We start from the raw sequence: 12,056 nt of genomic DNA, 5'->3' as shown, positions 1-12,056 counted from the left end.
CCTAAGGGCCTCCATGAGTCTGTCCGTCTGCAACTGCCACCCTGCCTGAGATTCTGGCCCCATCTACCTCTGCCAATCATCCCCGTGCCTCCTGAAAGTTCCACTAGACCCTCAGGGTGTGACAGGACAGAGAAGTGAAGGAACTTGCTGAAGGTCACATAGCCAGTTAGCAGCCAAGCGAGGACGCCATCCAGCAGCTGGTAGAGGATGGTGATCCAAGGTGTGGGCTTTGCAGCCGGGTGGGCTTTAACTGAACCCTGTCTCTGCCATTTGCTGGCTGTGTGACCTTGGACAAGTCACCTTACCTGCCTGGCCTCACTCACCTCATCTGTGAAATGATGAGGCTTGCGGAGAAGATGAGATGGTGAGTGGAATGAGCTGGGCAGAGCGCCTGGCATGGAGGAAGAGATGGTCAGAGAGCAGCACCAGCGTATCGAGTATGCAGCGCCGGGACGGAGGCAGGTGATGGCAGAAGCTGGACTGACAGCCCACCTACCAACTGGCCCAGCCCCAGACACCCTGGGAAGCCTCAAAACCAGGAACACACAGAAATGGTCAAGAACAAAAAATAACACAGGCCTTTTATTTGCTCCAGAACTCGGCCGCTGTGTGGTCTGAGGATGCCATGCTTTCCTGGAGCCCCCAAGGGACCCCGAACTCAGGGGTGCTGGATTTGGGCACGAGGTCAGGCTGTAGACCGCACCCCGCCGGGCCTCATCAGTCCAGCAGGACCAGCTGCCTGCCACTGAGGCTCGGGACCAGCGAATCCCCTGAAACTGCAAAATAGTGTCCACCTTCTCTGCAAGGTGGCTTTTCACAAGGCGTTGGTTAAAATATTGCACTTGTAAATTAGGAAAACTGATGAGGCAAAGGTTTCCTATTACAGGACGATGCGCCAAGCATCCAACTACTGTTTAAATAAATAAAACTCAAGGCGGGGATCTGAGCCGCGAGCCCCGGCAGCCCCACTGGAGAGCCCCAGGGCCCAGACCTGGGACCCCCGCCCCATCAGCCGGTTCTTTAAGGAACTTGGTCATTGCGAGGTCTCTGCAGCAGGGAGCAGCAGCCCCGGATCTGGCTCTGCCAGGGCCCCTGACCTGCCAGGGCCCGCAAGCCCCCTCGTACCAGGGCAGTGGGGACCCAGTGGGGCCAGTCCCTCTACTCCTCCAGTGGCCTGGGCCTCTCTTGGTCCAGGCCTCTCATCCAAATGTCCGTCTGTCTGTCCGGACGCAGCCTCCGGGGACTTGCTTGCCCCCTCTGTCGCAGGGGTAGGGAGGCAGGTGGGGAGGGGCCCAGCCCGCCTGGTGTGAATGCTGAGCTCTCACCCCAAGGCCCCTAAAGCGGGGGACTCATCTTCTTCTGGTTAATGAGGTCCAGGTAGAGGTCAGAGCGGAGGAAGCGTGGGTACGAGTCCTTCTCCATGAGCCCAAAGATGCGCTTCTGCGCCAGATCAAAGCAGCCCCGCGTGACACTCTGCATGTTGTCCTTGGTGTGCTCCCGGGTGTACGAGTCCAGGTTGACCTGTGCAGCCAGAGGGTGACATGGTCAGGGCTGCCTGCCAGAAGCTGCCCCTGGGGGCCCGGGGGCCGGGACAGGACCTATCCAGCTTCTCACCTCCAAGCCCCTCTGCTCTACCGCTGGGGTTCAGAGGCCCACAGCTTAGCGGAATCAAGCCCTGGCCTAGTCACTTACTGTAGGGCCTGAAAACCTCTAGGGTCAGGCGGCCCGAGTTCAAATCCCAGCAGTGCCACATCTAGGTGTGTGACCTTAAGCAAATCACTTGAGTGCTCTGAGCCTCAGCTGTCTTATCCATAGGCTAGAATAATAGCACGCTCCTCAGAGAGTTGTGAAAATTAAGCAAGATCATCCTTATGAAATAGGTATGTCTAACCCACAGGAAGCACTCAATAGACGCTATGCTCTGAGACTGTCTCCTCATTTTTAAAATTAAGATAATATTAAAACCTATTTTACATGTTGTCATGGAGGGCATATGCCTAGCATCCAGCAGCACTCAGTGACCATTTTTACCAACCAGGATTCTGTTCTTCCTGGGTCCCAACCCTGCTTCCTTTTTGCTCTGAACACATGGTCCCTAAGAGTCACTCTGGCCTCTCCCCTTCCTGAGCTCCTCCTTGAAACTTCCAGGTACCCCAATCACTGAGAGACCACTGAGCACAGGTACGGAGGCCCAGGGACCCAGCCCAAGGCCTTACCTCCTTGCAGGCCTGGATCGCAATGTACTCAGCGAAGATCTTCTTGGCCTTGGATGCCATCTTGGACTGTGACTTGACCTTCTTGAAGTCCTCGCATGCCAGCCAGAATTCCAGGTTCTCTTCACTAAACTCGGTGCGAAGAAAAGCCTGGAATACCGCTAACCCATCTGTGAGGAGAAGTCCAGACCCTCGGGTGAGAGGCCAAACCAGCGTCTCCTACCCTCAGGCCCCCCAGCTTACCCTCCTGGGGCCTTTCAGATGTAGATGATGGGGGCTTAGCAAGCTGACCAGTTTCTGAGAGCCAAGAACCCTGGGGTATTGTCTCATCCCTGCCATTGCCTCTTTGTGGGCCTTGGCCAGGTCTCTCCTCATCTGTGCCTCAGTTTCCTCATCTGTCAAATGGGGATAATCAGCCTCGTCTCCTGGAACCTTGTGAGGATCAGATGGGTTCCTGCCCATGAGAAGGCAGGCACATTTGGTCCAGTGTAAGCCCTCAGTACATAGAAGTGTTTATTGTTATTCTGGGAATATGGGTCTGAGCACACAGGTCCCAGCGGCCTCTGGCAGGCAGCACCAGCTCCCTTGGACAGGGAAGGTCTGGCAGAAGCCAGCTCCAAGGCCAGACCAAGGGCCTCGGCCTTTCCCAAAAGTAGGGACACCTAAGTGAGCCCAGGAAAGAGGGAAAGGCGGCCTCTCCAGGACCAGGCCTGGGAGGAGAGGGAAGGAGAGGGGAGAGAGAACCCGGAGAGGGGAGAGAGAACCCAGGGAGGGGACAGGCCTGCCGGCCCCCACTTACATTTGTGGAGCAGCAGCTTCTCCAAGGACTCGCCCCACTTGAGTGCCTCCTCTGAGGTGGGCCTGAGGGGCGAGGCAAGCGGCACAGTGAGGGCACCAGGAGGCTTGGGGAAGTGCGGCCAGAAGCTGCCCCTGGTGCTGGGTGACCTCTGTAAGCTGCCCTTGGCCCAGGAAGCAGCTGAGCCCAGGAGGAAGCCCACCCTCTTTCTCAGGGCCGGCATCACTTCTACCCCCACCTCTGCCCCTCCCTAACCATCCTTCCCACGGCCGAGGCTCCCCATGAGGGTTGCTGATCCAGGAACCAGGCCCCCTCCACAAGAGCCCCCATTGCCCCAGAGCTGGATCAAGCCAACAGCATTCTCTCTGAACCCCACCGCCAGCCCTGCTCCCCCGGGAACCAGTGAGTGCCTGAGGGGGCCCAAGGGTGCCAGAGAGGACCTACTTGAATGACTTCATCACTTTGTCTGCCTTGCCCGCTGGCTGGGCCCCAGGGGATTCGTTCCGCCGCCTGAAGATACCTAGCTTGTTCTTCATGTCCTTGGCTCTGGGGGCAGAAGCAGAGAAGGGGGTCGGTCAGTCTGGCACACTCGCCGCTGCACATTCAGGGTGGGGAGGGCTGGGGCGAGGGGCACCTACTCCTTCATGGTGTGCCGCCTCTGGAGGTTCCCGTTGCGCGTGAGGTACATGCCTCGGAGCATCTCTGTAGGGCCCCCCACCTTGGAGCCTGGGATGGCCTGCTGGGAGCACCCCCGGGCTCCTGTCCCCCACCCCGCGTCCTGGGCAGCGGGCAGCAACGGTGCAGGCTGCAGCCTAGCGCTCGCTGCGATCCCAGCCGGATGACTGGACTCTGAAGCACAGGCCGGGCTGGGACTCAGACAGGAGGAGCCAGGAAATGGGAGGGACCAGAACGGGAGCAGGGAAAAAATATATCTCTCTCCTGGCCAACCCTGAGAGGGAGCCCGTGAAAGGGGCATGTGTCTGTAAGGGGCGGCCTCTGGGGCCCGCCCAGGCAGGAAGCCAGACCCATTATTTGTGACTGGCCTCCCTGTTACCATGGCAGCGCCCTGGGAAGGAGGAGAAAACAAGTCAGCAAATTGCTGGGAGGGAAGGAGGGAGGGAGGGGAGGCTCTGCCCACCAGGGTGGCAGGACTGGCTATTTTTAGCCAAAAACCATTTTTAGCCTTGCCACACCCCCAGGCAGATTTCAGCGCTGGGCAAGCTGCCGGCAAGAAGGGGGTTAAGTGTCTCAGGCTCATGTTTGTGTCCCCCTCCCCTTGTCCCTAGACCCCTACGCTGAGCAACTCCCAGAGAACAGTTCCTGCCAGCAGACCACTCAGCCTCAGTCATTGGCTTTGGATACATCCATCCATGAATAGGCAGGATGTCTGACAAAGTCTCAGTAGTTTTAAGCTTGAATAATTTCAAAAGTATGAGTCCTATAAACTTTCAAAAACATCATTTGAAATGAATTAATTTTTTTCACGCACACTTAGTCTTATGATTTTTGAATAATAAATTTTTTGTTTTAATTTTGATCTCTTATCTGATTTAAAGATGAAAGATGCTGACTGAACCAAAAATTAAATGTGTAAAATTAAAAATGTTACCAAAACCACAAAGCTAAATAAGTGTGAAAGAAATTTAAATAATTCAACTTTCAAATGTATTTTATAAGTTTGCAGCACACTTCTGAAGTTATTCAAGCTTCAAAGGGCACTTAAGACCTACAGGACACCCTGTGTAATTAAGGAAGGTGGTATGGGTGGAGGTTATGAGATGAGAGTCTGCAGTAAGACAGTCACGGATTCAAATCCCAGCTCCAGCAGTCACCAACTGCCTGCCTAACCTCTCTGAAGTTTTCTCATCTGTTAAACAGGGATGATAATAGTATCTACCATCTGCTGGGACTGTTTCCAGGCAAGGAGAATATGCACATAAAGCTTCAGCACAGTGCCTGGGGCAAAAGCACTCAGGCTTTTCCACGGGTGTCCTGAGGGTCTGAGGCAGCTGCTTAGGGATGGGGACCTTGATCTAAGAGATTCCAAGCCAACAAGATAAAGCCAAGGAGTCCAGGGACTGGCAGCCATCTGAGTGAGGACGGAGATCCTCAGAGAGCCCTGGGGTGGCTAGGAATGAGCAAGCAGGGCTTCCTGCGCACAGTGCTCTGTCTCGGAGCCACTGCTCCTGCTCCTGCTCCCGCTCCCTGGCCAGGTGAGGACACAGAGGCCCAGGCGAGGGGGAGGGGCTGGCCTGAGGTCCAACCTGCAGGCTGCCTCCATCCACCTGGGTCCCTTGCTGGCTCAGAGACCACTGTGTTTCTCTGCGGCTGGAGGAGGCTGAAACTCCTGCCTAGCCAACCTTCTCCTCCCAGATGCACAGCTGGGCAGTCACACAGCTGCGGGAGTCCTTGGAAGTCCCTGACTGCCATATAGGCAACCCCAGAAAAAATGACAGAAGTCAGAGGGGCCCCATGTGTCCCCAGAGAGCAGAACAGGGACCCACAAGAGGAAGCTAGTTCCTCCAATCAGAGCCATGAAAAGATGGAATGAATGGCCTCTGGGAAATGGATTCCTGTCACTAGGGGCTCAAAGGCTGTTTAGCAGGGGTGTTGTGTACCTCCTTCAGAGCGCTTTGCACCGAACTTAAAAGTAACAGGCTCTGAAAAAAAACTGTATGTATGTATGTCTATTTATATGTGTATGTGTGTATATATATATATTTTAGAGCTAGCATGCCAGGTTTCAGCTCTCAACTCTACCACTTACATGCTGTAAAGTATGGACAAGTAACTTAACATCTTTCTGCCTCAGTTTATTCATTTATAAAGTAGGGTAAGTAAGAAAAAAAGAAACGTAAAATAATAATTACGGTAAAGGTTAAATTAGATAATATAGCCATGCATATAGACGCCTGCCTAACACAATAAAGATAATTTTTATTACTATCCCAGATTCTAAGAGTCCTCGACTAAGCTTTTAAGAATGTGAGCTTCGAGCATTCAAAAGGCAGCACCCACTTTGAAAGAAGGCTAGAATTGGTGGCCCAGGGCAGCTCCAGCACCCTGGATGCCCGTCCTCCGCTGTCCTCACTGCTCCATCCTTGGGAGCGCCACTCATAGCAGCTCTGGTGCTGCCTGGACCGGATGGTTGGTGCAAAGCATTGTTCTTGTTTGCGTGTTTCACCTTCCCTAGAAAGTGTGTTCTTGGCTGCAGGGTGAGAGAAGCCACAGCTGCTGCTGCAGGAAACTGGAGAGGGCAGGGGAAGCTGGGGAGAAGGAGTTTCTAGCCGAGTGGACCCCAGCCAAGGTCGAGGTCAGGGAAGAAGGTTCCAGGAGGCATCTGGGAAGAGCTCCTGTACTCCCCCAGGCCCAGTTGGGCACTGCAGGACCTGAAAGGGAGGGGGTTTCCCTCTGCGGCCACCATGTGCCCCACTGCCTCCTCCCTGTCTCTGCCCGCAGTCTCCAGGACCCAGGTACAGGGAGACCTGAGGAGAAGCCCCTCACACCCTGTTAATGGGCACCCCTAACCAACCTCCAAACTGAAAGTGTAAATGGCCCCGAGTGGAGCCAGAAAGGTCTGAGCTCGCAGCGCCCCCTCCTGGCAATGCTGAAGACTGTTAACATTCCAGAGCTCAAGAGGAGAAAGGGGAACTCCGTGATCTGTCTGTTCAACCCTTTCTCAGAGGGAGAAAAACAGTTGTTGTGGTCACTCGGCCACTGCTTGGCTTAGAGGCTGGTCAGGGCCAGGGCAACCTGGCTGGTTGGCTGCTTCTACTTGGCTCCCTGTCGCTTCCAGATACTAAATCAGCACCTTGCCTCACTCTGCATGGACACTAAGGGCAGTGCTGGGTGCTCAGGATCCTGGTGACCTCACCCTGGGGCCACCGCTAAGTTCCCAGATCCCATTGTTCATGGGCATCTGTCTGGGGCAGGACTAGGGGCAGCCCCTTCTCCCCACCTCTACTCCTGGAAGGAAAATAAGCCAAAGGGTGGAGGAAGAAGAGGGGTGCAGGGAGCCCCCCAATCATTAGCGTGAGGACCATGGATCTTTCCAACGTACAAGTTTTTGCTCTTTCTCTTCCGAGAGGCTTCGTCATCGTCCCCAACTGTGTCAGGCCCGCTCATCTGCAGAGAAAAGACAGACACGTTGCAGTCTGGGTATCCAAGAGGCTCAGGGATCCAACAGCTCCTGCAAACCTGCCCTGCCCACCCCCATGTTCTTACCCCTTAAAGAACAGGGGATGGAGGGAGACCCCACTACTGAGATCAGCCTGCCCTGCGGCTGGCGGGGGAAGCCACGGACGCAGCAGTAATGGCAGTAGGGCAGGCCAGAGAGCAGGGCTTCAGCCAAGGTCCTGCTGTGTGACTTAGCCAATCGCTGCCCTTCTTTGAGCCTCTATTGCTTAATTTCAAAATTGAGATCATAATGACTAACCAATTCAGGACTCTGAGGTTTTAAAAAGACCTGATATTGGTCAGCAGTGTGTTAAGTGAATTATTACACAGGCCTGAGAGCACCTCTTTTGCCTTAAAGCTTTCCGTGGCTCCCTTGTGTGCTTGGGATAATGTCCAAATTCCGTAACACGATGTACAGGGTCTACCATCGTAGGATCTGGGCAGCAAGCTCCATTTCAACATCAGTTGCAACTCCTTCAGTTATCTCTCCAGCCTGACCTCTGCTCCAGCAACCTCTTCGAACTGCCCTCCAACCAAAAGGAATAGCTTCACGGCCCTGACCCCATCACCTCAGGCCTTTGCACGTGCTATTTCTTCCATGGATGCTTTTGTGACCCTCCCACTTGTCTTACCTCCTAGGACCCAGCCCCGGGAAAGACCTAGACCTCGGGTAAGCTGCTTAAATGCCTCCTCACCTGGGAAGCCCTTCCTGACCCCCTGGACCAAAGTTGTCCCCTCTTTGCCCACTTTGAGGCACCCACTACACCCAACATGCTTGTTCCATCTGTCTCCTCTACTGGACTTTGAGTTCCCAAGAGCAAGGCCTCTGTCTGCCTTGACCTCTGTCTAGGTCACCTTCACTAGGCCTGGTACACATTAGGAGCTCAAGAAATCCTTGAGTGAATGAATCAGGAAAGAGGGGAAGCAGGTTGGGAAAGATGTGTCTTGAACGCCTCGCTGCTTGATCCAAGGCCTACAGCTTTATTCCTTAGGGCTCCACTGCAGCCTACAGACTCCACCCTGCACCCCCATCTCCCTGCCTTTGCCTGTGCTGTGCCCCCTTCCTGGAATGCCCCCTCCTCTCCTGCCCAGTCTCTACGTCCCCCCAGTCTGCCACTCCTTTCCTCCAGACCACTCCAGACTCCCACCATCTCTACTGGGGCCACCCTCTGTTTACCTTGCCCTGTCTGTGCGCATCCACCCTCCTCCAGGGGAAACCAGGGCCCCCACAGTGCCATTCTGGAGCGGGAGCACAGGAAATGCTCTGAGATGCTGGAGGAGCTAGAGCTAAGGGTAGGCTGGGCTTGGACACTACGTCCCAAGACAAGACGGAAGCTCGTAAGGTGTGAATCTCAGCTCTGACCCTCAGGAGCTACCACCCTGAGCCTCAGTTTCCTCATTTGTAAAATAAAAATGGTGGGATAAACCTTAAAATACTGTTCTCAATTCTGGAAAGAAAAGTGGCCTTAATCCAGATAGAGCCAGCAGGGGGAGCTACTAGCCTCAGTTTTGCACCCACCCACGGATGGACAGATGGATGGATGGATGGATGAATTATAGCTTCACTCATGGAGCTCTTCCTATAGGCCAGACCTTGGAATGGGAGTCATCCAGCTACTATCTCATTAATCTTCAGAGTAAGTCCATAAAGTAAACAGAGGCTCAGAGAAGTCAAGTCACCTGCCCAAGGGTACCCAGCATTTAGGTGGCAGCTGGAATCTAGGTTGTCTGAATTCAAGGCCTGTGTTTCTCCACCAGAGGATGCTGCTACTCAAATACAAGCACAGGGCACATTTTGAATGTTTCCAATGAAAGACTCGGGGGAAATGCCGCCTCCTTCCTGAGAACGCTGCCCCACCAAGGTTGTAAACACGTGTGTGTACGTGCACACACAGGCACACGCCCATCTGTGGTGTGGGATCCCGGATCTCCAGTCTGCAGTCAGGCCTGGGTAGAGATCCTGCCTCCACCAGCTTTGGAGACGTTTCTGAGCCTCTCAACTTTGGCTTCTTTAGCTCCAGCAGAGGCGTGGTGACCGCCACCCACCCGCTGTTTGGAGATTCACCAGGAGAAAGTCTGGGCCCCCCAGGCCCAATTTGGCACACAGGGCGTCCTCAGTGACCAGGGGCCGCCAGCGTTCACTGCCCAGGGAACACTGTCGCTGTCACCCTGTGACACACACAGGCCGCAGTCGCGCTGGCCTGGCTGGGCAGTGCCTAAAGCCCCCACCCGTGGGAAAGGGCCGCAAGCACTGGGCTTCCTCCCATTCTAACCTCAGCTTCCGCACTTTATCGGCCCCACACAATGGGCCTGGGGACCACTCCCGCCTGGCCCGCCACCCCTAGTCTCTGCACTGCTGGGAAATGGGCTCTTCCTCCCACTGCTGGGGAGGGGGTGATCTTCTCCAGGGACTGGCCCACACCAATCAGCCTGACAGAGGGGCCGGGGAGCTCTGGCCCTGGAAGTCGGCCCCCAAAGTGGCCAGCGACACCCAGACAGCAAGGAAAGAGAAGAAATTGAGACAGAAAGTCAGGGTTCTGGTTTCCAGCCCCAGACTGGCTCCCACGTCTCCTCTCTCTAGGAACTACAGTGAGGGCTGCCCAGGGCCAGTACGTAAAGGGGCTCTGCTTCCCACCTGCTCCCCACTGCCGTGCTCCGCTACGGGGCCCTCCCACCTGAAAGGTGAATGGAGGCGAACCCAGGCCACCCAGCCCTCCCTTCACTCCAGACAGAAATCCCTGGGGCCCGCCCAGCCCCTACCCCACCACCTCTAGGGACTAGGAGCTCACCACCTCTTGGAATTATAATTATAATTTGTATTATAATTATAACCATAATAATAGTCACAGTTAAGAGTTTCTCAACTGCCTGGATTTAAATCCTAGCTCAGTCACCTACTAGCTAACTGACCTCAGCCAAATTACAGGCCCTCTCTGTGCCTCGGTTACTTTCCTTGTAAAATGAGGACAATCGGCTGACCTACCGCACAGGGCTGTTAGGAGGATTAATCAACACACGTGAAGCACTCCGCACAGTGCCTGTCCTGGAGGTGCCCAATACCTGTCAGCCAGGCTGGTTGTTACTTACTACGTGCCAGGCATTGTGCTGAGGTGCTGTATCATACTTCACCTAATTTTATCTTCTCAATGGTTCTAAGAGCTATTTGCTGTCACTTCCCCCAGTTTACAGCCGGGGAAACTGAGGCCCAGAGCAGTTCAGTAACTTGCCTGGGCCCTCCAAGCTGGCCCATGGCAGAGAATTCCAGGTCTGGCTCCAGAGCCCACCCACGATTGAGGGCTCTCCTGTGAGCAGGGCCTCCCTGGTTTCCCCCACCCATCCTGACCTGATTTCTGGGGCCACCGGGCCATGCCTGGCTGCTCTCTCTGACCCAGACCATCCACTAGACCCCATGGAACCTTGTGGAAACACTGGGGCTAAACACTCTATACCTACTTGTTTAGATGTCGGAAATAATTCTTCTTTAAATTTTTTTTTAAATAGGAGGCTGGAAGGTGTTATCACATCCTGGAGCTAGAAAGGAACTTAGGGGCCCTCCTGTCTGACCTCTGGCCTCGGTGGGAAGCTTAGTGCGGAAGGGCTGGCATCCTCAGCCCAACGGCCTCTGCCCACGCCATTCCCCGCAGGAGGGGAGAAGGAAGCATGGCCAGGGAGGGGCTACAGCCTCTGTCTCTTCACTGTTAAAGGAGGACCTGTGATCTTGGGCTGGGGTGGAATTCAATGGCAGTATCCTGGGCCCAGACACAGATACCCTTGGAGCTTCTCTGGCTCCCAGGAAAAGGGTGGACCTAGGCCTGTGGCTCTTCCCTGTGGGACCTCCAGGGATAAGCTGGCAAGGCGGGGGTCTGGCAGCAGAGGGCACTGTGAGACAACTCAACCCAGCACAAGGAGCCAGGTCCAGGGGATAAGCCATGGGAGGGTCCCGGGGGACCTTCTCCTCTCTAGACCTCAGACAGCCCATCCATAAGAGGACTGTGGCCGAACAGACCATCTCTCAGGTCTGTCTGGTTCAGACACTCCTACACACAGTAGAGATCACTCAGCATACAAGAGGGCAGGATGACAAGGGAGGGAAGGGGGAACACAAGCACTGTCACCCTGTGACAGGCAGAATGCACTCTGGACAGCCTCCGCTTAGCCACACAGCAGCACAATGACCAGCCCAAGGCCACACCAGCTCTGTCTGGCTTCCCTGGGTCTCATGTCATCACAGGATCACAACCATGGGCACAAAGCTATCAACATACTACTGTCTTCTTGAATCCCTGGGACAACTCCATGAAGATTTAGCACTCCCATTTCATAAGAGAAAACTGAAATTCAGAGGAAAATGTAACTTGGCCAAGGTCTCAGGACCAGGAAGGAGGAGGCAGAGCTGAGACTTGAACCCAGTCTGTCTCACTACACAGCCTGAAGACTTCACCCCTCTCCTCTTCACCTCTTGCCTGGTCCTGTTGGGAAACCGTGGTCTGTTGGCATCAGTGGACCCTCCCAGGAAAACCAGGCCCAAGCCAGGAAGATGGAAGTCACAGCAAAGCCGGCTGCCTCCCCCAGCTGCCCGCCCCCTATCCCCTGCCTCTCACCCGCAAGAGGTGTGCAGAGCCTGGGGAAGTGCTAGAGAGGACTGGACAGGGTGAGGCCACTGTCCAGCTCCATCATTACCCACTGTGTGCCCTGGGACAGAAACTTCTCCCCAGGCCTCAGGCTCCCCTCTGTAAGATGAGTACAGCTGGTCCCAGCTTGCAGCAGTGTCGTGAAGGCCAGAAAAGGGGCTGGAGGCACCTTGTGGCTGTTGGGATGACTGCTATTGCTCCCGCTACTGCAACCCTCCTCCTCATCACCACCACCGTCAA

At 55.0% G+C, this 12,056-nt stretch overlaps 1 protein-coding gene across 7 annotated transcripts in view; it reads right to left on the bottom strand.

The window, feature by feature from the left end:
* Positions 1–555: 555 nt before the first annotated feature.
* Positions 556–12,056, bottom strand: part of RGS3 (regulator of G protein signaling 3) — a 135,110-nt gene continuing 123,609 nt past the window's right edge. For 6 of the 7 annotated variants that reach the window (XM_031450240.2, XM_064490435.1, XM_064490434.1 and 3 more), the window contains 5 exons: positions 7,070–7,134; positions 3,454–3,555; positions 3,013–3,074; positions 2,217–2,383; positions 556–1,521 (listed from right to left, as the gene is read on the bottom strand). In XM_031450240.2, coding sequence (XP_031306100.2) covers positions 1,336–1,521; positions 2,217–2,383; positions 3,013–3,074; positions 3,454–3,555; positions 7,070–7,134 — 582 coding nt within the window. In that variant the 3' untranslated portion in view covers positions 556–1,335. Of the gene's footprint in view, positions 1,522–2,216; positions 2,384–3,012; positions 3,075–3,453; positions 3,556–3,647; positions 3,760–7,069; positions 7,135–12,056 lie in introns of those variants that run through there. The other variant, XM_031450248.2, reaches the window with a different exon arrangement.

Source organism: Camelus dromedarius, chromosome 10 (assembly GCF_036321535.1).
Source record: "Camelus dromedarius isolate mCamDro1 chromosome 10, mCamDro1.pat, whole genome shotgun sequence".
Lineage (NCBI taxonomy): Eukaryota > Metazoa > Chordata > Mammalia > Artiodactyla > Camelidae > Camelus > Camelus dromedarius.
This window is presented reverse-complemented; position numbering and strand designations above follow the sequence as displayed.